This window comes from Dysidea avara, chromosome 1 (genome assembly GCF_963678975.1).
Source record: "Dysidea avara chromosome 1, odDysAvar1.4, whole genome shotgun sequence".
NCBI lineage: Eukaryota > Metazoa > Porifera > Demospongiae > Dictyoceratida > Dysideidae > Dysidea > Dysidea avara.
Genome location: NC_089272.1, coordinates 47,694,820 through 47,718,795, shown reverse-complemented (window position 1 = coordinate 47,718,795; position 23,976 = coordinate 47,694,820). Strand labels below are relative to the sequence as shown.

Sequence of the window (23,976 nt, the reverse complement as noted above, 5' to 3'; positions counted from 1 at the left end):
GCATAGCTATACTTGTCAAGACATCCAAATAGCTCAGAGCGTTCCTTCAGTTCCAAATATCCACCATTCAATTCACCATAGAAAAAGTAAGTGATTTTCAACCTTAGCTTAGATTTCCTCTGATTTCCTTCTGCTATACCTCATCTTAATCGCTATTCACTGCTCTTTCCAAATCTGGTTCGGAATCTGAGGTATCTATCACGTGTCATGGGTTATTATGCCTTTTATTGCATGCCCCCGGAATGCCCAATACAAAATGTATGGGGAAATTTGCTACACATGGTCGGTTGAGGCGATTTTGACGAGCCAAAATTTTTGTGAATTGGACTTCTTTTGGCATCATTGTACTCGCAGAGTTGCTCCAAATTTGGAAAGTTACCAAACAGACTTGAGGTAGGTGGTACACGATAATTAATTTAATTTTTAATGGTTTTTCAATCGAAATGTATTGGACATGCCTGTCCAGCTGGCATTTTTGCCATGAACAAAAGTATAGCAAATGTCCTCAACTTCTTGATATGAAACAGTTAGGTATTTCAAAGGCTGCATGCAGCACATGCTAGCCACTAGTAAAGCTCTATCCGACCGTGGCATTTTTGAGGCGCATCACTGAATTACATACTGGATACGATCAGTGCAGTAACCACAACTGAACACAAACTGAACTTTATATCGCCAGTGGATATGTCAAGCTCTGCTAACCAAAGGAATATAGCCGTCCATACAATTCAGTATTCAGCATGATATTACCCCCTAAACTCTGCTACAAGAAGAGTCCGGCACCATGTTAATAGAGGACTTGCAGCATGACGTAAATCATCGTAATTGCTAAGCAACCGTAGCTGTCGGCCATGTTTCGGGACAGTGTTGAGGCTGAAAAGCGCTTTCTCAGGATTTGGTACAGGCTGTAATGAAGCGAATCAGTATTGAGTTGTGTTGTAAATACCACCCAGCTCGTTAAAAAAGGCGAAGAAGTTAGAATTGGTGAGTAATGTATCGAAATTTAATTAGCCACCTATTTCACAAAGCCAATGATAAGATCCTCTATTTCGAAACCAGCCCTGCTTCCCAATGCCACTATACCCAGCGCTTAGTGAATAAATCTCGTTAGTTGTCCCGAAACATGTCCGCCTAGCAACCGTTGCTTCACGCGTGCATGTCCTCTATGGTGTTCGCCCTCCAGTGCCAACTTGTAAAGCAGATATTAAAAACAACAAACAAAAACAAGGTTGGATCTTGTTTTTGTTTGGTCACAACCGGTGGAATGGGAGGAGAAGCACTAACATTCTATCGTCGTCTGGCCGACATGCTTTCTCGCCACAGCTCAACATCTTATAGTGGCACTCTGGCGTGGATTCGCTGCACACTGTCTTTTTCATTGCTTCGTTCTGCTACAACGTGCATCCGGGGAACAAGATCCATCCTTCATCGTTCCAACAATGCTTCCTCGGAAATGGGCCATATTGCTGGCCCTATAGGGACTTTTAGTTGTCCCCCTTTCAGTTGTCCAGCACACTTGCTCCTTGGTGCTGGGGGTGGTAGGCAAGGGCAGTACATCCAGCCCGGGAGAAAAAACAAAGAAAAAACAAGGTTAATGTTATTTAATCGGGGAACACTTTTAACCTTAAATAGCGGCGGCTATAGTGTATACATGGTATTTCAACCTTTTGAATAATTACCATACCTTTGGGGTCCCTACCTTTGCTTTGTGCAAGCCGGGATCTTCAGTTGGCCTGGTTGCTTTTCGTGTAGCAGCTAGTCTGTGAAGCGCGGCGGCTAAAACATGGTTTGCACGCCGGTTTGCACGAAAGTTTGCACCAGAAGATCGCCAGTTGATTCCACCCACGCTTGTATGGAATCCAATCACGTGAGCACGCGAACAAGCACAAGGGCGAACAGTGGAAAAGGAGAGTCCACTAATACTCCATTAAATTTTGTAGTAGCTGAATCTTCAGGCAGCGGTGCCAAAATATATAGGCTTGAGCCAATTATAGTCTATGCTTTGAAAATGTCACATGCAAGTATTGTGCTGCAGTGCTCAAAAATCTAACCTCAAAATTATGCGGCTTTCTGGATGTTTTATTAGAGATATCAGCCTGACTGCTGTGTTAGAGTTAGTGACTGCTTTATTAGAGTATATCGATCTACAGGGGGCGCTTATAATCTATCTATAAGCGCCACCCCGGAGAATGGGTCTGCGAGGACGAGACTAATAATCAGCCAAGAAAATATTAATAATAACTAGCTAACATTGACTGGCATTATCTTGATGTGAAATGCAGTATTTTAGGGGTGGGCTAGGGAAGACCATACCGCGCTGAAAGCACTAGTTCTCGTCCGATCACTGACGTCACAACGTCGGGCAGGATTAGTACTTGGATGGGTGACCGCTTGTGTTGTACATAGACCCTTCTGGCTTTTAAAGTTTAGTGCTACAAAATGTGAACTTTTGCAAATTGGAAACTCCCATCCTTATCCCAACCAATTGCAATGGATGTTGTTCATGAAGCAGAAGAAAAGGATCTGGGAATCTGGTGTACTGGTGATCTCAAGCCATCCCTTCAATTCCAGAGGGCAGCAGCCAAAGCTATGCAAGTTCTTGGATTAATTAGGAGATATTTTAAATTATCTCATCTGACTCCACATGCTTACTTTTTTGTAGCTACAAATTTTTTTTTTTTTTAAACCATCAGAATAATGATGAAATGACAAAATTACATACAGAGCCTCGGACACATGCGACTACAAAGATAAGATCCACGTAGGCATGGCAAGGATACATACAAAAATAATTAACTACAAAACTTAACTTAAAGTGTCCAGGTTGGATTACTACGTGCATAAAAGATTCTCTGAGAGGAAGTTATAGCCACAGCAGCTGCTCTATCAAGCAATGCTTTCGTCTTGGAAAAACTCAGATTTGAAACTCTTTTCATAGATGTTACTGTCTCTGTAAGGTAATGGCCAAGGCAACCAATTTCAACTGTGTGGTAATGACTAACAAAACCCAAGCGGTCAAGCTCAGCAATAATTTGCAGATATTCTGGCTTCTCCTGCTTACGTTCTCGTGCAGCAGAAAGGTCAGCACGAGAATTAAATGGGCAGGTAAGTTCCAGAAGTACAACAGATTTCATTTCTGCATTATATATAACAATGTCAAGTCCGTGAGAACACACTAGTACAGCAGGGGGAATGGTGGCAGGAGGGGAGTCAGACGCACGTTTTCCATCCAAATCAGCAAATATTTCTACATTATCCAAACAAGCTTGCAACTCAGACATCAAACATAATAAAACAGCATCATGACGAAAAGTAAACCTGCCTTGCTGCAAAGCCACAGGACACCCATTTAGCACATGGTGACAAGTTGGACGAGGTGACAAACAAAGTGAACAAGTTGCACCAGTTTGTATATGCCAGCGACGTAAATTTAACGGAGTTGGTAATGTATCTGATGAAGCTCGCAGCACAAACGAAAGCTGGCCTGGATGAAAACCCAACAGGAGTCGATTCCACAGCTTAGAGTCAGCTTCCAGAACAGCACTTGATTCAAATTTACATTGAACAGAGAGAGTGTCCAGCTTCTCTTTGCATAGTGTCAGTTCTCTAGAAATGGCAAGGTGTTTGCTAGCTGTGTAGAGCTTGCAAGCCGTAGGAATAGAGTCCAGTTGAGCTCTGGCTTCATTGAGTAACTCCTGATGAGAACTGTTAATCTGGAGGAAATTGGAGGAAAGATCCACTTGTAAGGCCAACTCCTTAATCATCGGATCTGATGAGGAGGAGATGTTGGCAAGTAAACTAAGTTTACACTGCTTTGAAATTGAACGCACACTAGGACAGCAAACACCTGGACAGCAAACACCTGGTGAGACCACATCTTGTTGGGAACTGAACTTGAACATGCATACACTTTGTATAACACTGTACTATGTACTCTAGGTTAGGCCTTAGTATTCTTCCGTTTCTTGTAATTATCTCACGTGTGTACTATATAGTTATGGCTTCAGTAGCGTGAAGGGATTGTCACTAGTTATCGCTCTTGTTATCACCTTCGATCGAACCTACTATCGTCAGCCCCGCAACATTTCTGATGCTGTGACCACTCTAGACCTTTCTGGTCTTCATCGCAAGCGTTTCAACCTGATACCGTGGTGTGAAACGGTACCCGTACAGGCAAGCACGCCGCCATATTGACACTGTTGTTTTTGTTGACTCTATTTTCAGACAAGCTGACGATTCATCGAGATGTCCACGGAGGAGCTGAAGCACAACACGACGTCACGTCGCGCCTACAGATCCCACCTGAAGAAATTAGTTTCGAAGGTTAGGGAGACAGTAGAAATATTTAACTCAGACGCTACCTCACTAACAGACCTTCGCGACCAGTTGCAAAGGAAGCAGACTATTCTAACAGAGCTAGATACGAAGATAGCCGCGTCACTCACCGACGAGGAGGAGCTAGAGAAAGAAATCACTGACTCTGAAGAGTATTGCTCTCTCATAGCCACGCACATCGCCAGAATCACACATCTTATAGAAGTCAGTAAAGTAACTCAACCGGTCCACTCCCTCCGACCGAGTACAGAGTCACGTGAGCACACCGAGACGCACTCTACCCCAGGGGTTTCCCCAGAACGTATTGCTGCAACAGTGACCCATAAACCCCAAGACAATCACTCGTCTTCCCAAGTTAAGCATTCCACTGTTCTCTGGGAATATTCTAGACTGGCAATCATTCTGGGATTGTTTTGAGACAGCTGTGCACAATAACCCTGCATTATCAGGGGTGCAGAAGCTGAACTACCTTCGTGCCCAGCTGCAGGGTGGAGCTCTATGTGTAATTTCTGGCCTCCCACTCACCAATGAAAGCTACAATGACTCAGTAACACTGCTACAAGACAGGTATGGACAACCCCACAAGCTAATCAGTGCTCACATGAAGGCACTCATTGATATGTCAGGTCCAACTAACTCGCTCGACTCACTGCAACTATTCTATGATGCAATTGAAACACACACTCGTTCTCTCACATCACTTGGCAAACCTACTAGTGAGTATGGAGCAATGCTAGTTACAAGTATAATGGGTAAACTACCAATGGATATCAGGCGTAATCTGGCCAGAGCTCATGGAACAGATGAGTGGACATTTGTTGACCTTAGAAAGGCTATTCACAGTGAAATTCACATCTTAGAGATGGGCACAAGCGATGTCACCAAGTACCATCAATCTGGATACCCACCAACTGCTACCTTCCTTACAAACACTGACAGAAAGACACAACATGGACATGGCATTACTGAACAGAAAGTATCAACCCCAAACTGTGTTTACTGCCACGGCACTCATGCTCCTGCAAATTGCCTTACTGTGAAAGATCCAAAGCAACGGTTGGACATTGCAAGACAACACAAGTTGTGTTTTAACTGCCTAGGAAGACACAGGGTATCACAGTGTAATTCTAAACACCGCTGTCGGATCTGTACTCGTAAACACCACACAAGTTTATGTGCTGATACAGAGAAACCACCAGACAAGTCAACAACTGGAAACATGTCACGACTGCTTGAGCAACCTCCCAACAGTTCAGGAAATACAAGTGTAAAACCTCCCATTAACGCCACTACTGCTAACACTAATGCTTCACTTACCACGCTGTCATCCCCAAATACTCAACACTCTATGGTTTCACACACAAACAAGATTTGTCTCTTAAAGACTGCTGTTGTTACGGTGTCATCAAGCCATGCTGAAGCTAAGACAAACATCCTGTTTGATGAGGGGTCACAACGGTCGTTTCTCACAAGTGACCTTGCAGATGCACTGTCCCTACACCCAACCAAACAAGAGGATATCTGTATTTCTACATTTGGGGCCAATAACCCTATCAGTCAGAAATTAGATGTTGCATCTATCAAGTTGAAGACCAGATCTGGAAGGTATGTCCCACTTTCTGTCCTCATTGTACCCAGTATTGCTGTACCACTAACACATACAGTCAACACAGAAGTTGTGCAGTTGCCATACTTAAGGGAGCTACCACTAGCTCACCCCGTTACAAGTAATGAGAATTTCAAGATTTCATTGCTTATCGGCGTGGATCACTATTGGGACATTGTTGAAGACGACATTATCAGAGGAAATGGTCCTACAGCAATGAATTCTAAATTAGGGTACCTTCTTTCTGGTCCACTTCCAGTAGCTAAATCTCAAAGCGAGATCACCAGTACCTTTCACATTGGAATAACTGATGATGTCACCTGTGATCTGGAGAAGTTTTGGACCCTAGAAACAACTGGCACAGAACCTCATAAGGACAGCGTCTTGAGTACAAACCAACAGTTTCTCAAACATTACTCTAAGAATTCCATCACACAATTAAACGACAAGTCATATTGTGCCAAACTCCCATGGAAGGAACATCATCCTCCCCTACCATCGAACTACAACATTTGTTTGCAACGAGTTCGCTCTCTTGCCAAACGTCTGGCACAGACTCCTGGTATGTTACAACTTTATGATGGAGTCATCCAAGATCAGGTCTGTAGATGGTTCATTGAACGGGTAGACATATCCATTACACCAAACACAGGGAAAGTCCATTATATTCCACATCATTGTGTAAAGAAGAACTCTGCAACTACGCCAATCAGAGTGGTATATGACTGTAGCTGCCGTCAATCCAGAAGTGATCCTTCTCTCAATGACTGTTTATCGCAGTGTCCTGATTTTCTCAACAATCTCTGTTCCATTCTTCTACGCTTCCACACTCATAATTTTGGGGTGTCAACTGATATTGAAAAGGCTTTTTTACACATCTATCTACATGAGCAAGACAGAAATTTCACACGTTTTTTCTGGTTAGCCAATCCAAAAGACCCTCACTCAGATCTTCAGGTGTACCGCTTCAGAACTGTACTCTTTGGAGCCGTGAGTTCCCCATTTATTTTGTATGCCACACTGTACCACCATTTACAGCAGTACAACACTCCCTTATCACAAGATATTCAACAGAACCTGTATGTTGATAATGTTATTTCAGGTGGCAAAACTGAAGCTGAAGCTGTGCAGTATTACCATGAGGCCAGGACAATACTGTCAAAGGCAGGTTTCAATCTAAGAGCATGGGCTTCCAATAGTCAACAGCTTTGTACAATTGCTATGCAACACAACACAGCCGATTCCAACATTCCTACTAATGTTCTCGGCTTGCATTGGAACACCTTAACAGATCAGATATTCCTGATACCAAAGAGAACAGCTCTGTCAACTAGGAACCTTAACCTTACAACCAAGCGAGAAGTGCTGCAAGAATCATCAAAAACCTTTGATCCAATTGGATTTACAGTGCCTGTAACCATCCGCTCCAAACTCTTGATGCAAAGACTATGGCAGATGCATGTTGAATGGGATGAACCCTTGGAGACCGATCTAAACAGAGAATGGCAAGAGATTTTGAAAGATCTGCACAATCTCCCATCTGTTTCCATTAACCGACGGTACACTTCCACCACCTCTGACCCTACACAAGTTGAGCTACACGCATATACTGATGCTAGTACAAAAGCATATGGAGCCGTTACATTCTGTAATTCAGGAGGCTGTATATCATTCATTATGGCTAAATGCCGTGTTGCTCCACTGAAGATCACCACATTACCCAGACTGGAGTTAATGGCTGCCGTCATTAGAGTGAGAATCACCCACTTTGTTATGACATCACTTGAGCTGACATCCATCCCAATTCATCTCTGGACTGATAGCCAGATTGTCATGTACTGGATACACAGTACCAAACATTTACCACCATTTGTTGCTCACTGTATTGGGGAGATTCACCGACTGGTTCCAACCGCTTCCTGGCACTACTGCCCGACCAATGACAACCCTGCTGACTTACTCACTCGTGGACTCTCCTTTGATCAGTTTGCCTCCTCACAGTTCTGGAGACACGGACCACCATGGCTGCCACATAAAGACAAATGGCCAAAGTGGGAGCATTCACCGGCTTTCTACCTGTGCTCTAGCTGGAACAGTTGATGACTTCATACCAGCAGATGGACTGAAACCACCCAACACAGGTTTGCACTACATCATACCAGTTACTAAATATAGTACATTGTTCAAACTTTTGGCTGTGACTGCATATGTACTTAGATTTGTCTTCAATTGTTGTCACCAACAATCACTCAAGAAGGGTACTCTTTCAGCTGAAGAGCTACGTACTGCTAGAATGGCTTGGATTGCTGACTGTCAGAAAGACGTGTACTGGTTAGAACAAGACAGCCTTAAGTGTCACAACTCTAAGAAGAAGAGACCTCTACTTGTCCGTCAGTTAAGACTTTTCTTGGACTCAGATGGATTCATCCGTTGTGGAGGCAGAATCCACAATGCCCCAATCAGTCAGCTTGCTAAGTTCCCCTACTTGCTTCCAGCCAAGCACCCATTCACAAGGTTAATTGTTCATGACATACATGTGAAACTATGTCACTGTGGATTAGGAAGCACAGTAACTGCTCTTCGACAGACATACTGGGTCCCTACTGCAAGACAGTTTGTAAAGAGTATCCTACACCATTGTACAATCTGCCGTCGACACAGTGGTAAGCCATACAAACCACCTGATCCTGCTCCTTTACCCAAATCTCGACTACAAGATGTTAGACCTTTCACAGTGACTGGTGTAGATTTTACTGGGGCACTCTATGTTAAGAGAGGCAGTGAAGAAATTAAGGCATACGTGTGCTTATTTACTTGTGCCACCAGTAGAGCAGTCCATTTGGAAATTGTGGAAGACTTGTCAACTGAGACCTTTTTGTTAGCTTTTCGTAGATTTGTGGGTCGTCGATCACTACCACACCTCATGATCTCTGACAACGCTTCAACTTATGAAGCAGCTGCAAGTGAACTTAAGAACCTTTTTACTTCAGAAGTCATCGCAACCATTAACAGACAAGGAACAACTTGGCAATTTATACCAAAGAAGGCTCCATGGTTTGGTGGCTTCTGGGAACGCCTGATTGGATTAACCAAGGCTGCCATTAAGAAGACCCTTGGAAGAGCACATGTGAGCCTGCAAGTGCTACAGACAATAGTGGTAGAGGTAGAACTAACATTGAACAACAGACCACTCACTTATATTTCAGATGATATAAGAGACCCACAACCACTTACTCCTTCACATTTGCTGTATGGAAGAAGTTTGACTACATTACCATACCATCTTGTGGCGGCGGAGGATTTACAAGATCCATCCTACAATGAGAGCAACAGACTGAGCAAGGCCGCAAAAGTACAATCATTATTACTAAATCACTTTGCTACACGGTGGAAGCGTGAGTACCTAACTTCTTTAAGGGAGTACTATCAGAAGCCAGGAAACAACAAACGAGAGATCAAAGTGGGAGATGTTGTTCTGATACACAATGAAGGGCCAAGGCTGGACTGGAAACTTGCTGTGGTTGAAGAACTTATTGTTGGTGGTGATGGTCTTGTTCGAGCTGCCAATATAAGAACTAGCAATGGTAAGACCAATAGACCAATTGTGAAGCTATTCCCCCTTGAAGTTAGTTCTAGTGATATTACTTCTGAACAGATATCTCGCATCCCTGACGATCATGCTACACCATTAGCTCAACCAGATATTACCTCCTCAGATGACAATAATACAGCTACTAACCCTCGCCCAATACGTACTTCAGCAAGGAAAGCAATGGGCAAGTTTGCAGAGTGGGCGGACTCTCTCTTGGCCCCCCCGGAGGATGTTGGGAACTGAACTTGAACATGCATACACTTTGTATAACACTGTACTATGTACTCTAGGTTAGGCCTTAGTATTCTTCCGTTTCTTGTAATTATCTCACGTGTGTACTGTCTGTTGTTGACAACTTTGCTGTTACCAATAATCATCTGGTTGGCTGAAGTGTTAACTCTGTTGAGAAAAAATCCACTTTTAATTTTTAGCCGTTTTTCAGGATTCAGCTCAACGTGAACATACTATAGATATGGGCACACTCAAAGGCCTGCGGCCTAACCTATAGCAGACTGGTACTGCTATGGTAACCCCCATTCAATCATATTAATAATAATAATAATTAGCCTATATATAGCTATTTTGCTTTTCTTTCCACACTGATGGTGGAAAACCGATCACTTAGCAAGCCAGGTGAAGGATAAAGCTGTTCTGCAGCAACCTGGAACTCACTGTGCCACCTGAAAACATGTACACTAGTAAGACAATGAGACACCAGTCATGAACGATCACAATAAACTCTGTTGTAACTAGAAACCATTGGTATGTGCCAGCAATTTTGCATTGGCACAGTGATCACAGTCTATAATATTATACAACATACAGTAGATAGTAACACATTATTGTATATACAGCAATGCATCTTATAGACCACAGACCAACCATTGGTAACCACAGAAAATAATTCCAGCTAGCAAGCCAGGTGATTGAGGAGTACAAAGCACAGTAAAAATGTACAAAATATTGAACCGAGTACATGACCAGGGCCGCCCACGGGGGTGCAAGTGGGGCATTTTTCCCTGGGCCCCAGCCTGAAAGGGGCCCCACGAAGGGCCCCTTGAATACCTGTTTGAAAGATCGATACACTCTGATAGAGCAGTCATATCTAAATACTCTAATAGAGCAGTCACAGTATTCTTCAGAGGAGCAGTATAGCAAGCTTATAGATAAGGAGATATGGTTGGTGAGGGGTAGCTATTGTCATTGTTAGCATGTCATGACCCTTTTTTTTTTTTGGTCTTCAACTTACAACTTGGGTGAAGTTGTGATTCAGAATGGAAACCTCCTTGCCTCTAGGGCCCCACTTTAACTCTTTGCCCTGGGCCCCTTAATATCTCTGTACATGACTTTGCAACCTACCCATTCATGGGCATGTAGAAACAGTGCCATAGCCAGCACTCAGAGCAGTGTGTGTGCCTATGGATATGCATAGGTATACAGGCAAGGGAGTTTAACTGACATCAGAAAATCACAATACTAAAATTAATTAATGTAACTTGCACAAGAAAACACAAGTTAGCTATAGTGGTATAATTGATTGTGTATATTGTACGTAGGTGTGACATGTCTCTGAAGATGAGTCAGCAATGAAGTGACACAACAAGGTGGTGAAGGCACAACTGGCAAATTATCCCAATCAAGCCAATATGGCACAATAGACTCTGTTGTAACTAGAGGCCACTGGTGATGTGCCTTTGGCACTAGTTGACATAGCATACAGGAGATAGTTACACGTTGTTGTATATGCAGCAATGCATCTTCTTGTTGAATACAGATTATTGGCAACAGATATATATTAGTAGCTAAAGGTGATGTGGTCACTGCAACCTCGGTAGCAGTTTTAAAGAAATGTCTAGATTATTTTTGGGCTAAATCTAGATATCAAAGGCCTATGGCCTAACCTACAGCAGATGGTACTGCTATGGTAGCCCCCCATTCAGTCATGATAGTAATGATGATCATATTTTGCTTTTTTTCTGTCTATTTTTTCTTTCCAGCAATTCTTTTTTTCTTACCCATTTGCTCAATATTGTGCTTGAAATTTCTCAGTTTTACTATTAGTATTATTATGTATTATTGGTTAAATTGGGCAGACAGCTGAAGCTGATTAGGCCTTACAAGATTCAAGTAAACATACTGTACACATTACAGATATTCAATTATGGCTTCTGAGCTAATATTGCTGAGCATCAATAAAAATTGATTGCAGTATCTCAAGCTTTTACAAGCATGTGTGATTGCGAATGTTTTGTCCATAGGGACTGCTCTATTAGAGTATCTTGATCATTTTCATACAAATTGCCATTCCAATTTTCCCAGCATTTTGCTCTTACCAACATTATTATTTTCCAAAAAAAATTGCCGGCAAAATCGGCACATCTCTAGTGTGTGCATTAATAAAATCTTGTCCTGTTACACTGGCATAATGCAATACTTGGCGCTAATGTATTGTTTTTTACTAGCCTATTGTGTGTGACACAAGCTAGCCTATTGCAAAACAATTGTGAGAAGCAATATTAATTATTTCTCCAGAATAATTATAGCTAAGCACCTGTGCATAAGAATTAAAATGGCATTGCACCATGTGTATTATGCACCTAGTATCTACGTTTTGCCCCACCTATCCCCATTGGGGCAAATGAGGGACACAACAAGGGGATTAGATAAAAATTTAGGCCCCAGGGATTATAGGCAATGCTAGATATTCTATTGAATGGAGAAAGGAAGGGATTAGACCTATAATTTTGTAGGGAGGATTTGGTCAAATCCCCTCCTTTCCCACATGGGGGTAGGTAGGGAAAAACTTTGATAAGTGCACTATTTAATTTAAGCAATTAGCAAAAGTCTAAGGGAATAGCCAACATTGGTGGTTAATAATAACAATTTTAATGTTGCATTTTTAAAAGTTAAAAATTAATTGTAAAATCTTTGGAACCAATTCAAAATCCTCTGAACTTCCAATTAGCCTGCCAGCTTTAGAATTGTCACTGCAATGATGCAAACTGGTGGGTAGTCTACTATAGTCTGCGAATTGTATGGGCACTATTGTAGTGACTTGATTAGTATGTATCCTATGTATATTATGCAGTATTGCAGCTGTTAGTCACCTATATTGTTAAAATATTTATTGAGGTATATAAAAAACAACAAAAAAAAAACAACATAAGGCCAAGAAGTCAAAACTATAGCTATACTGGTCTCAATCACAGTCAACACTATAATGTTATACAGAAGAGGATTTCCCCTTGTTTGAGTAATATTCCTCAATCTCTGGTTAATGACTAGTTGTTGATGAACAGTGAAGTGAATAATAGTTGCTCAAGCACTGATAGAGACTACAACACATCCACTATTAATTATACTAATATGAGCATGGCATGTATATTATAGCATATTAGCCTGATGCAGAGGGTCCCAGGTTTATTCCTCCACATTTGGAACCCCTTTGTCTTTTTTTTGATTTTGTGAATGCCATACAAATACAACGGCCCTATCATATATCCATATTCTGATTGGATTTTTTTTGTACCTGATGCTGGTGTGGTTTTATTAATATTATTGGTTGTATAATTATTATTAACATTTTACAGTGACCAGCACTGAAGGTTTAGCTATATTACACTATAAAACAGAAGACTGTAGTACCACTTTGTTAGCTCATTACTTTCAATGAGTCCACACACCTTGTGTATAGGCCTACTTGTATATTAACAAACATTTCCTACAGAGGTGACAAATATTGTGTAGCTGTACTTTATAACAGGTCCCTAGTGGGATAGCATTCACAGAATAAAACCATTAGAAGTTGATGTCTAGTACAGGTTGAACGTAGAGAAGATCCCAGATCTCAGCTGTTGTGGCTCTTCTGGTGCATGCCTAGACTGCATGTTGCGGGGATCTAATCACCATGGGTGTCTGGATTCAGTGGAATAGAAAGGTGAAATGGAACGGTACTTAAGTTACTAGCCAATTAGAGTTACAGGGAATTGATTAGGAATGCAGCAAGACCGTACGAGTGAATGATGATGGACCAAATTTTTATAAATTATAGCAAGTTATTTTGTCAGTATTTCTTGGCCTCACCCAAATAATAGCTCAGTTACTTTTAGTTTGATGGGGACGTCACTTTATACAACCGAACTGTTTTTGCATGGGGTATATTGCTGTATTACAAATTAGATATCACTCTAATTTTTCTAGGCATGTGGCTCACAACTGATCAATAAGACCATTCTATGGGGATACACTCTAAAACAACAAGATAACAGCATTTTAAACATTAAAGTAAAATGGTCTTTATAAAGAGGTGGTCTTTGTTAGAAGGTGGTGACCCCAAATTGAAATTACCAAAGTACTGTTCCATTCCACCATTCCACTGAATCCAGACGCCCGTCCTTAGTGGGATAGCAATCAGCAGAGTAACATAGTTTGATAACTCAGCATTGTTTATTTCAGTTGTTTCTTTGTTCATTCACAATTAATTGTAAAGCATTAGAAAATAAATTAAATAAACAGCCCCTGTCTTTCGTAAACCTATAAACAAGCCTTGTTAACCAATACTACATACATGCATACATACAATAAGAAATACACATACACTGAATATATACAATCTGATGATAAAGTTATAATATTGCGGTGTTACATAAAGATCATGATTTCCAGTGTTTTATTATGTTATGATGAGTTGCCTGTGAAGAAAGAGAAGATGACATAATGAACTAGGACACAATATTAGGTAAGTAAAAATTCTAAAGTACTAATTGTAACATACTACAATAGGTGCCTCAACGCAGCTGTCAACATGCACACAATAAGCACATAAACGCTTCTTACACATGGCGACGAAATTGTACTGGTTGGATATTGTATGATCATTTTCAAACAGTACTGTACTGAGTGACTGCTACTGGAGTACCCATTTCTCCTCCTAGAAAACATCTTAGGACTGGGTTTGAAACATTTTATCCCCTGGCAAAAAATCTGGTTGCGGCAATTGATTTTCGATGCATATGATATTTTTATGATGTTTTTTTGGTTGTTGGTGCCATTCATTTAGGGGAACCCTACTAAATAGTACTACCACACTGTTTGATGGTGTACGGATTTGATTTTTCCCTAAAACATTTGTTTCCCTTGTAATACAAACATGCCTGTTTCACTGATCACCTTTATAAGGCTAGAGGATAGACAACGTATCGTACACCCACCAATTTAAATAACAGTTTTAAGTCAATGTTTAGCATGTACTCTTTGGGGTTTCGAAAGTTTATACCCATTGCATCTTTCCTTTCCTTTTGTCTTCAAACATGTTGGTTGCTTTCTTCATGCAAGGAAACTATAACATGGTGTTAAAGTAGAAAACAAGATATGGTAACCACACCTTAATCTATTGTGTAGTTAAACAGGGAGGTTGAGATACTCTAATATAGCAGTCACAGCCACACATAATGATGGTAGCTATTACAACACAATTAGGTATAGAGTTGGGCGGCATTGCATTTTAAAAGTTCGGTACGGTATTTAAAAATACCTCGGTATAAGTAAATACCTTCAACATCAGTGGAACCTGTCTAAGTGACCACCTCACTAAATAGACCAGACTTTAAAATCTTGAAGACATTTGTATTGCGATCCACCTGTCTGATGCAACCACTTTGGGTCTTTGGCCAAGTGGTCACTAGTTCATTCCACTCTATTTGAAATTGACTATTGACATACAGTATAGCTATGCTAATATCATTATAATGTATGTGTACTAGTTTTGTACTTTATGACATAAATAACTCATTATGATTGTAGCTTTCACAAGTGAATGACAGTTGTCTACATATGAATATTACATCATCTATGATATAGTTCAAACAACAAAACCACACACAGGTACTCATGTAGCAAATTAGCGATACATAATACTACTATTAAGTGACTGAGTCAGAATTAAGCAAGATTCCGGGACAAAAATACCAGTTTGTCAACCATTGCAAGCTTTAGATGGCTGCGATGGGGTGTGACAAAGTGAGACAAGCAAGGGTAGTTACGGCACTCAATACGCCACCATTCTAATGGGATTATCTTCAACATCTATGCATGGTCTGCCTGTATAAGACCTTACCTCCTTCACTACTTTGTCCCTTGGCGTCAGCCTTTGCTGTTCACTCATTGGAACTCTTCAAAATTCTTGCAAGTTTGGACTTCTTCTTTGGAGGTAATTGCTCATCACAAGGGTCACTGCTACTTGTAGCAACTGAGGTAAGTGAAAACTGAGCTGGTTCTGTTTCCTCTGCTACTGCCAGATGGAAAATCTGTAATCCTTCTTGAATCACTGCTTCCTTAAAAGCTGTCTGGTTTTCCTCAGCTATATGCTCCACTTTAACCATCGGATCTAATAAAGAACAGATGTCTAAGAGGTATCGAACCTTGGAATCCGTGTATCTTGAATCTAGATCAGTATGTATACGACGCTTCATATCTCTGACTAATGAAACATCATCATCTTTCTCAACCAAAGCTTCTTCGTGAATATGTTTGATGACAGACCTGATAGATGAGATTGATACATAATGCTCGCCAGAGAGAAAACTGTGAAATCATCCAAAGAAGACACCGTGCTGATAGCCTCAAGAACTTCAGTATCCTGCCAAGTTGGTAAGAGATGCGAATACTTGTGGTCAGCACTCAACACTATACGGACTGCTTGGACTTGCTCAAGAATGCGAGAAACCATCTTTTGAATGGACCCCCCATCTGGTAGGACTATCTGCCACTAATGTGTGAGAAGGTAGACTGTTATCTGTCTGAGCCTTTGCAAGATCCCGTCTCTTTTCTATGACATGGAAAAGGTGCTCACAATCTTCCTGGCTAGCCCTAGAGCTCTTGTACATCGATCATCACACTTAATGGAATTGGTGATTGCAAGATGTAGATTATGGCCAAAGCAAGACAATCTCATCCAGTCCAGTCTTGATGCTGCATTCACTATATTGGCCCCACTATCTGTTGTCAAGCACACCTGCTTACTTTCATCCAATTCCCAAGCCTCCAGGCTACACTACATAGCTTCCGCTAAATTCTCACCAGTGTGATCCTCTGGCATGAATTAGGTTTGAAGACACCTGGACCTCAATTTCCAACACGAATAAAATGGATTGTATAAGACAAATAAGGCTTCATTCCTTCACTGGACCATAAATCTGTTGTTGCCGAAAAATACATCACATCACCGATCTCCACAGCCACTGTATCCCTGGTAGCATTATATAAAGTTGGAATTGCTGTCTTGGTGAAGTATTTTCTAGAAGTTAGTTCGTATTGCTTGTCAAACGTGTCAACTAGTTGTTTGAATCCAGGTTTCTCAACGGTATAGATGGGAACCATATCCTTCGCCAAATATACGGTGACGGCGTCTGTAAGTTTCTTCCTTCGCTTCGACTTCCTATCATACCTCCCCATTTGAGCGAATGATTCCTTAATTCCCATGGTACTAGTACTCGGACTTTTGCGGAATTTACCCTTTTTTCCTTGCTGCTGCTTTTTAGCTTTGACTGCTACTTCGTACTTGTCCGGATGTTTCGTTCGTAAGTGCGAAAACAAGTTAGAGGTATTCCTATCACGTGCAACAACAGGGCATTTACAATACAAACAAATGTTTTTCCCGTCCTTATTAACACGAAAGTGTACCCACACTACTGACTTAGTTTTATCTTTTTGTCTCACATTGTCGGATTCTTCTGTCAGTGGCTTCTTCGTCGTCGTTACTGTCCTTGTGGTCCACTTCATTAGCATCCATTTTACACATGCGCACTTCTTTCGGTATTCGGTATAATTAAAAAGGCATACTGGTATTGGGTTTATACCGTTGCTAACTACTAATACCGGAATACTGCCCAACCCTAATTAGGTATATGGGAAAATCCCTACTTTGGTATTGAACTTGCATCATTCATATATCTTGTTTCACTACTTTTATTGCTGGAACCTCATTTTTTAATTGTACTAATCAAAGGAAGGGAACAACTTAAAAATACACACAACCCACACACATTAACATATCTTAAACAACACAAATAAATTATTACCTTGTACTATTGTACAACGGAATATTGAACTTTGTGATCTGTTGATAAATGTATTGGTCCATCATTAATGTGGTCTACATTGGTATATTGCGTCCCCGACTACAATAACAACATGACACAATAATATGATACACAGTGGAATTGTACTACACAGTGGCATTTTATTGGTGAGGGTCCAAAATGATGCATTTACACAAATTGAACCATATGTATATGAATAGCCTACTGTCATGTAACGTTTACATAGAGTTCTCACTCTTCGCAGTCGTGCACTTGTAGACTAACATGGTCATTATTAAACCAACAGTCCTAGTTGTTGTAAAATGTTCTGATTTGCAGGTCAGTCTACGTAATGTACTATTGTTCTACTTTCAGACCTAAACTACAGTACATGTAAATGTGTGATATCCTCAGTGAGTAACAATATATGGGTTCCATTGCTACAAATAGACACACACACACTCTATACTCACATCTGGAGGAGTAGCATCTGAAGGAGTAACGTCAGTATACTGTACTTTGTCCTGTGGGGGCCTCTTTGTAGGGTATGGTCCAATGTCTGCTAGATCTGAGTAATTCTCTACCTTGCCTTCAGCCTGTAGAGAAAAGGGACTCAGTAAATGTAGAGGTGATGTCACTGCTACAACTGTATATGTACGCATGTGCATAACTTGCAATCTGTGGGTGAACAATTTCTTCTTGTCTGTATGCTCATGTTAAAGCCACCTGATTCAATCTCACAATGGATATTGTATACCTTCCCCTCTTCATCTATGCAGCATTATAAAATTACTGCTCCTGTTCAATCTTGGAACTCTATTTAGTGTCCTCTGAATAAAAATTACTAGAGTATTATTAAAGAATGTGTACTACTACAGTGATGGTATTACAATTTAATCATACACTACACTAGTTGACTAGTTGACATGGTAATGAACTAACTTGTTTATAGTAACCAGATATCATTACTAGTGTGATATACTTTAGTGTGTGACACATGTGAGTAATACATGTGAGTGACATGTGAGTGGCATGTGTGTGACACATGTGTGTGACACATGTGTGTGACACATGTGTGTATAGTGTATGTGTGCATTATACCACAAGTACAGGCACTTATGCTAAAAGCAAAACAAACCCTTCTACTGATGTATATACAGTCATGCCTGTCCAGAACACTAGGCCACTTGTACACTACTAGGGTACTATATGTCTCAGTGGTGGAGATATCATCAGCCAAAATTACACCGCCTGAACCATATCCATTATGTAAGAGATGGAGAGTTGGCATTTACTTAGTTAACACCAAGTACCCTGTAAACAGTTGGGTAGACTACTATAATTTCTTACTCAAGGAAATAACAGCAACTGTGCATCACCTAGCATCAAACCTGGAACATTGTGCTTACCAGGCCATTGTTCTAACCACTTGGTTGTGTTGCCTCATGTGCACACACACAACACACACACACACAGTACAGTACATACAACACATACTCATGCTAACCTTAGTAGGTTTATGTACAATGGAATACTCTGGTAGCTGCTGAACTTTTATTGTCTGTGAAACACAATAAACTGTTAAACAATCAGAAACCTGATACTAAAGCATACACAGTTTGCTTCAATGGCTTCATAAGGATTAAACACATAACTTAGTGTAATAATGTGTGACATGGAAACCTCCTGAATAGACAGATTGTAGTACATGTAGCAAACTGTATGAATGGCATGTAGTATCACTACACCATGTGTGTTCCCTATCAACTGCTATGTACATTATTACATTTAACATACTAACAATACAAATTTAATGGCCATTCAAAATTAATGCAAAAACACTTCAACTGTCTCCAGTACCAACCTTGGGACCAACCAAAAATATCCTGATTATTGAAGTGTCCAGGTCAGAATACATGATAAGGGATACTTAGGGACCATTACCAAGTGTTCATATTGCCTCATTCTTAATTGTCCTGATTAAAGCAATGAGAGGACAGCCATATTTGTAAATGTGTACACTGTTATACCCCTCAACCCTGAAATCTAATAAAGAATGTCCACAATAAAATGGCTCCACTCTACACGATTTCAAGTCCAACTCAAAAATGTGCTTTAGGATATAACGCTAGGCAGGTCATGCATTCAATAACATTTCTTTGTTGCATACACACGTGACTTGTAGAATATGGAGAGTAGAGACATGTGGATACAACATGTACATACCTTTTTAGACTTATCTACTTGACTATACATTGGCATTCCTTCAACTGTGTTATTTGTATCAGTATCTTCTTCCTGTGATGGGAACACACATCAATGAGATCACCAATATTGTATGTCAATTTATCATATATATCACTCAACCAACACTCAATACAGAGCTGATGGAAGATACCTATAAATGGAAGGTCACTGAGACAAGTGATATCTGATCAGGGTTATCATTCACCATTTTCAGACAGAAATTGTTAGTTCATTTAACAACAAAACAACAGCACTGTAACTGTTAAATTAGAGTAGATAGCTTGACTGTTTCTAGTGAGTATAGTTAAGGTCACTGCAATACTGTCTGTAGTACTTACACCAGCCTTACAATATAACACACTCCAAAATGGTATCAGTTACCTGTGTTATCATACTGTATTGTGATGGTACTGATGTTGCTGGTACTAGACCATTCTAGAGTAAGAGGAACATGCTCACATACATTTATAAAAACACATGCACTCACTACACACACCAGATACAGTATACATGTAATTTTCAATGGGATTGGAAATGGAGACTCTCAAACAAACATATCCATGTCTCACAATACATCATAACTAAGTGGTGCCATTTTACAATGAAAGCAGTCTTCTCGGATAGCTTGCTAAAGAGAGCTGTTCATAACAGCCACATTCCAGGTGACACATGTATTGATACATACTCCATTGAGTACATGATATTTCATTTACCAGAAGCTTTCACTGGGTCATTTTCTAAATGCATTGTACAAGTCTCCAACAACAAAATTAAATTGTTACTTGAGCCTCTAAGACAAGAAGCTACAACTGTAGCTATCTGTATTTAGTTTAATGGGATTACAATTACATTGAAAAAATAAACACATTCAAAAAAGCAGCCCTTATGTGGAAATACACTGTATAAAACACATACATAAGACAATATAATTACAATAAACATAAAATACATTGAGTGCAATAGCACACAAACCAACTATGATACATTATACAAATAAATCATGATCAACATGGAGTGGACTTTATAACTGAGGCGCAGTTCCACAGAAATTGTCCTGATGTCGAGATAAGTAAATACAGGAGAGAGGAAGCATCTACAGAATGGGTAGGTAAAGTTATGGAAATAACCCTGCTGTATGATGCTAAGAATTTTCCTAAATGAATGGTCATTGACTTTTCTATTATACTAACTGTTCTATCAGAGGTTCTCATGTCAATCAGCGGTCTGTTAAGCTGCAACTGGACCACTTTCTCGACTGTGAAAAACATCCAATAGTGGTCACCACAAGCTCAGTAGGCAAATACTACCAGGCTAGGGGGTTCCAATGCCTTTGTTAAATGTTACGTGACAGCACCTAGGAGATGAATGATGCACATACTTTTACACTACAGTGGGGACAAAACAGTTATTGGTTGCAATAAGCTTACCATAGAAGTGGGTGTTGTTGGTTGCTTCAAACTACTCATGAACTACATGCGTAACAGCCGTTGGTGATCATGCCCTCAAGCAGAATAGATATTAGCCAAATTTTTGTTATTTGGTCTAAATTCTTCGGCAGCTTGTTGAAAAGTGACTTCTAACAAATTCATGCTGCACTGGTATCTATGGTGATGGTCACTTGCGCTCAAGACATAGATGGTATTTCAAGTTATATTGGGAAATAGTACAGAAATGTCATGCAAGTTACTTCTATTTCCAATATCCCATTGGAAAAAAAAGCATATCATTTCCATGTACACACACACACACAGTGACACACACGCACGCACGCACACGCACACACAGACATTTCTCAAATTAGGATATTACAACATGGCCCCAAAGCGTATGGGATTTATAGTTGGTTCCTTTAGTACTAGTTCTTTTGTACTGAGTGATAAAGTGTTTACACTTGTAAACTATACCTTTTTGGGAGCTGGCTCAACTTCACTGTATAATGCCACTGGTTGAGGAGTATTCTTAGTTGGGTTTCCCTCCTAAATCAATGGAATAGACCAATTAACACTACAATGATTTTGCTACTGAGAACTACAGGACACTACATACACAAAAATATAGTGCTGGATGTTGTTAAGCACACAAATCCACAAAGAGTCCACCTATCTGCCTGTAAATATGTTTTAGGGCTGAAATGAATGTACACACACACCTTTCTTTTGGAAGTGTTACCGAAGCTTCGTAGCTTTGTTACTAATGTAGTGTCAATAATAATTGTAACCCAGTCTGGGAAAACCGGTCTTATCGCCTATTTAGAAACTTGTGAAAAACGCTGGTTTAAGTATTAAATGTGTAGTAGCTCGCCAATGGTTGAAGCTATGTGTACCAATTTTTCACACATTTTATACCAATTTCTTACCTTCCAGAGAATCCACTGTCAAATAGCCAACAACTAAGTTTACCGTCATTTTAGATAGTTTTTGAACCATGGTTGACTGTATCAGACGAGCTCCAAAAGGGGAGGGAGGTGGGGGCCTGGAAGGAGGCTGTTCAAAAAATTGAAAAGGAAGGCGTAGGGATGAGTTAGGCCAAGTTATGGGCCATTCAGGTCTCAAAACTGGCTAAACTGAAAGGAAATTCATAGCAAATGTATTTATTCAACACCACAGAGCTGTATAGCCACATATAGCCATCCTTAAGCTGACCAGAGCTCCACTCGGGCCCCACATCGCACGTATGGATCACCACTGGGCTTGGGAAAAGCAGCCAACAAAACCAGACCACTCAAGTCTAGCTGTTTTTGATTGTGAAATTAGGTAGTTTAACTTTGTGTTCTGGGTGAAAAATCGAATCTGCTGACATGGACGATAAGATCGGTTTTCCCAAACTGGGTCACTATTGATGGTTATCAGGGGAACTGTAGTACAGACTCTTATAGCTCCATCACAAGGATTGTTTATGTTTAAGCTATAACTATGTACACCAGAAATACATAAATGGCAGCTGCAATGACAATACTTGTGCAACTGGTTTAACATGTTAGTATCCATGGTAATGAAACTTTAGAGGGGTAATGAAACTTTAGAGGGGTAAAACAGCATCAGAATGTAGTGAAACTGAATGAAGCTTCGAACTATTTGTCTTAGTCCTAATGTGGTCAAATAGAGCAATGATCCTGTGGCATCACGCTTTATTAAGCCACTTCTTACAAACACCATCACTAAATAACTTGAGCCACTCTGCATTATACATAGAATGGTACACCTATCACATTTACAAAAGAATAGCATACAGGGGTAAATGTAATGGCTGTTCAATTAGAGTATTAAATAGTAAAAAATTTAAACACTTTGTTCTTGGTGAAGAAAAATTCTAACGGTAAAAAAACCTGGATATCAATCCATTTGCCTACACAAGAGGATTTTTTTGTGGCAGTACACTAAAGGAAATGTGAGATATGGATATGCTTGTTCATGTCATGTTGGAGGAAACTTTGAGTATTTCTTTCTTCACTGAGTAATGGTAATACAGTGACCAGAAATGGATTTACCTGTTCACAGTGAATGCAAATCTCAACTCTGCATTTGTAAGCTACAATTATTTATTATTAAGTGCTTATTTCTTAGTAGTCGCTGTACAAATTGATTTTTTCTGTTATTACTACTTTGCAGTGCTGTATGTAACTCCAAAAGTTTTTAGCAAATATAGCTGAAACTTCACCAGAACATTCCATTTGCAACATAGATTCAAAGTTGGGGTTTGCAGAACACTTTGACTACAACTCATACATGTGTATTCGTCATAGTAGAGATACACTGACATGCTTTCAGAGCTTGTGAATTTCAGTTGTAACAACTGATACAATTGTAACCTACACACATCTGTTAGCTACAGATTTACTATATACTGTATATTTGCACATGCTCTCATACATTATACACTGAATACTACTCCTAAAAGGTTTACACGACAGCTGCCATATGCATGCACACACGCACGCACACACGCACTACACACACACAGACACTACACACACACACACACACACACTGACTACATATACACACACACATCACTTACTGATCCTACTACACTGTATTCTGATGTGATACCATTCTGTGCAGGAAAGAATTAGTGTATGTGTGTAAGCAAAAAACACCAACTGCTATATTACTATTGGA

The 23,976-nt window shown here is 40.2% G+C and overlaps 2 protein-coding genes across 3 annotated transcripts in view; one reads left to right on the top strand and one right to left on the bottom strand.

Annotated features, from left to right (window-relative positions):
- The first annotated feature begins 3,195 nt into the window (after window positions 1–3,195).
- On the top strand, window positions 3,196–8,082 carry LOC136266053 (uncharacterized). The gene is made up of 2 exons (XM_066061012.1): window positions 3,196–4,323; window positions 4,373–8,082. The coding sequence occupies exon 2, from the start codon at window positions 4,937–4,939 to the stop codon at window positions 8,039–8,041; it is 3,105 nt and encodes a 1,034-aa protein (XP_065917084.1). The 5' UTR covers window positions 3,196–4,323; window positions 4,373–4,936; the 3' UTR covers window positions 8,042–8,082.
- A 5,974-nt stretch (window positions 8,083–14,056) lies between these two features.
- LOC136266061 (protein sidekick-1-like) overlaps window positions 14,057–23,976 on the bottom strand; it is a 71,993-nt gene continuing 62,073 nt past the window's right edge. The window contains exons 12-19 of one of the 2 annotated variants that reach the window (XM_066061024.1): window positions 23,876–23,911; window positions 21,763–21,834; window positions 20,240–20,293; window positions 19,838–19,909; window positions 19,119–19,172; window positions 18,085–18,207; window positions 17,622–17,710; window positions 14,057–14,226 (exon numbers count right to left, since the gene is read on the bottom strand). In XM_066061024.1, coding sequence (XP_065917096.1) covers window positions 14,211–14,226; window positions 17,622–17,710; window positions 18,085–18,207; window positions 19,119–19,172; window positions 19,838–19,909; window positions 20,240–20,293; window positions 21,763–21,834; window positions 23,876–23,911 — 516 coding nt within the window. In that variant the 3' untranslated portion in view covers window positions 14,057–14,210. Of the gene's footprint in view, window positions 14,227–17,611; window positions 17,711–18,084; window positions 18,208–19,118; window positions 19,173–19,837; window positions 19,910–20,239; window positions 20,294–21,762; window positions 21,835–23,875; window positions 23,912–23,976 lie in introns of both variants that reach the window. The other variant, XM_066061029.1, reaches the window with a different exon arrangement.

Bases quoted from the DNA above. Each gene is read 5' to 3' on its own strand.
- LOC136266053 (XM_066061012.1), top strand. From the start codon at position 4,937: ATGAAGGCACTCATTGATATGTCAGGTCCAACTAACTCGCTCGACTCA.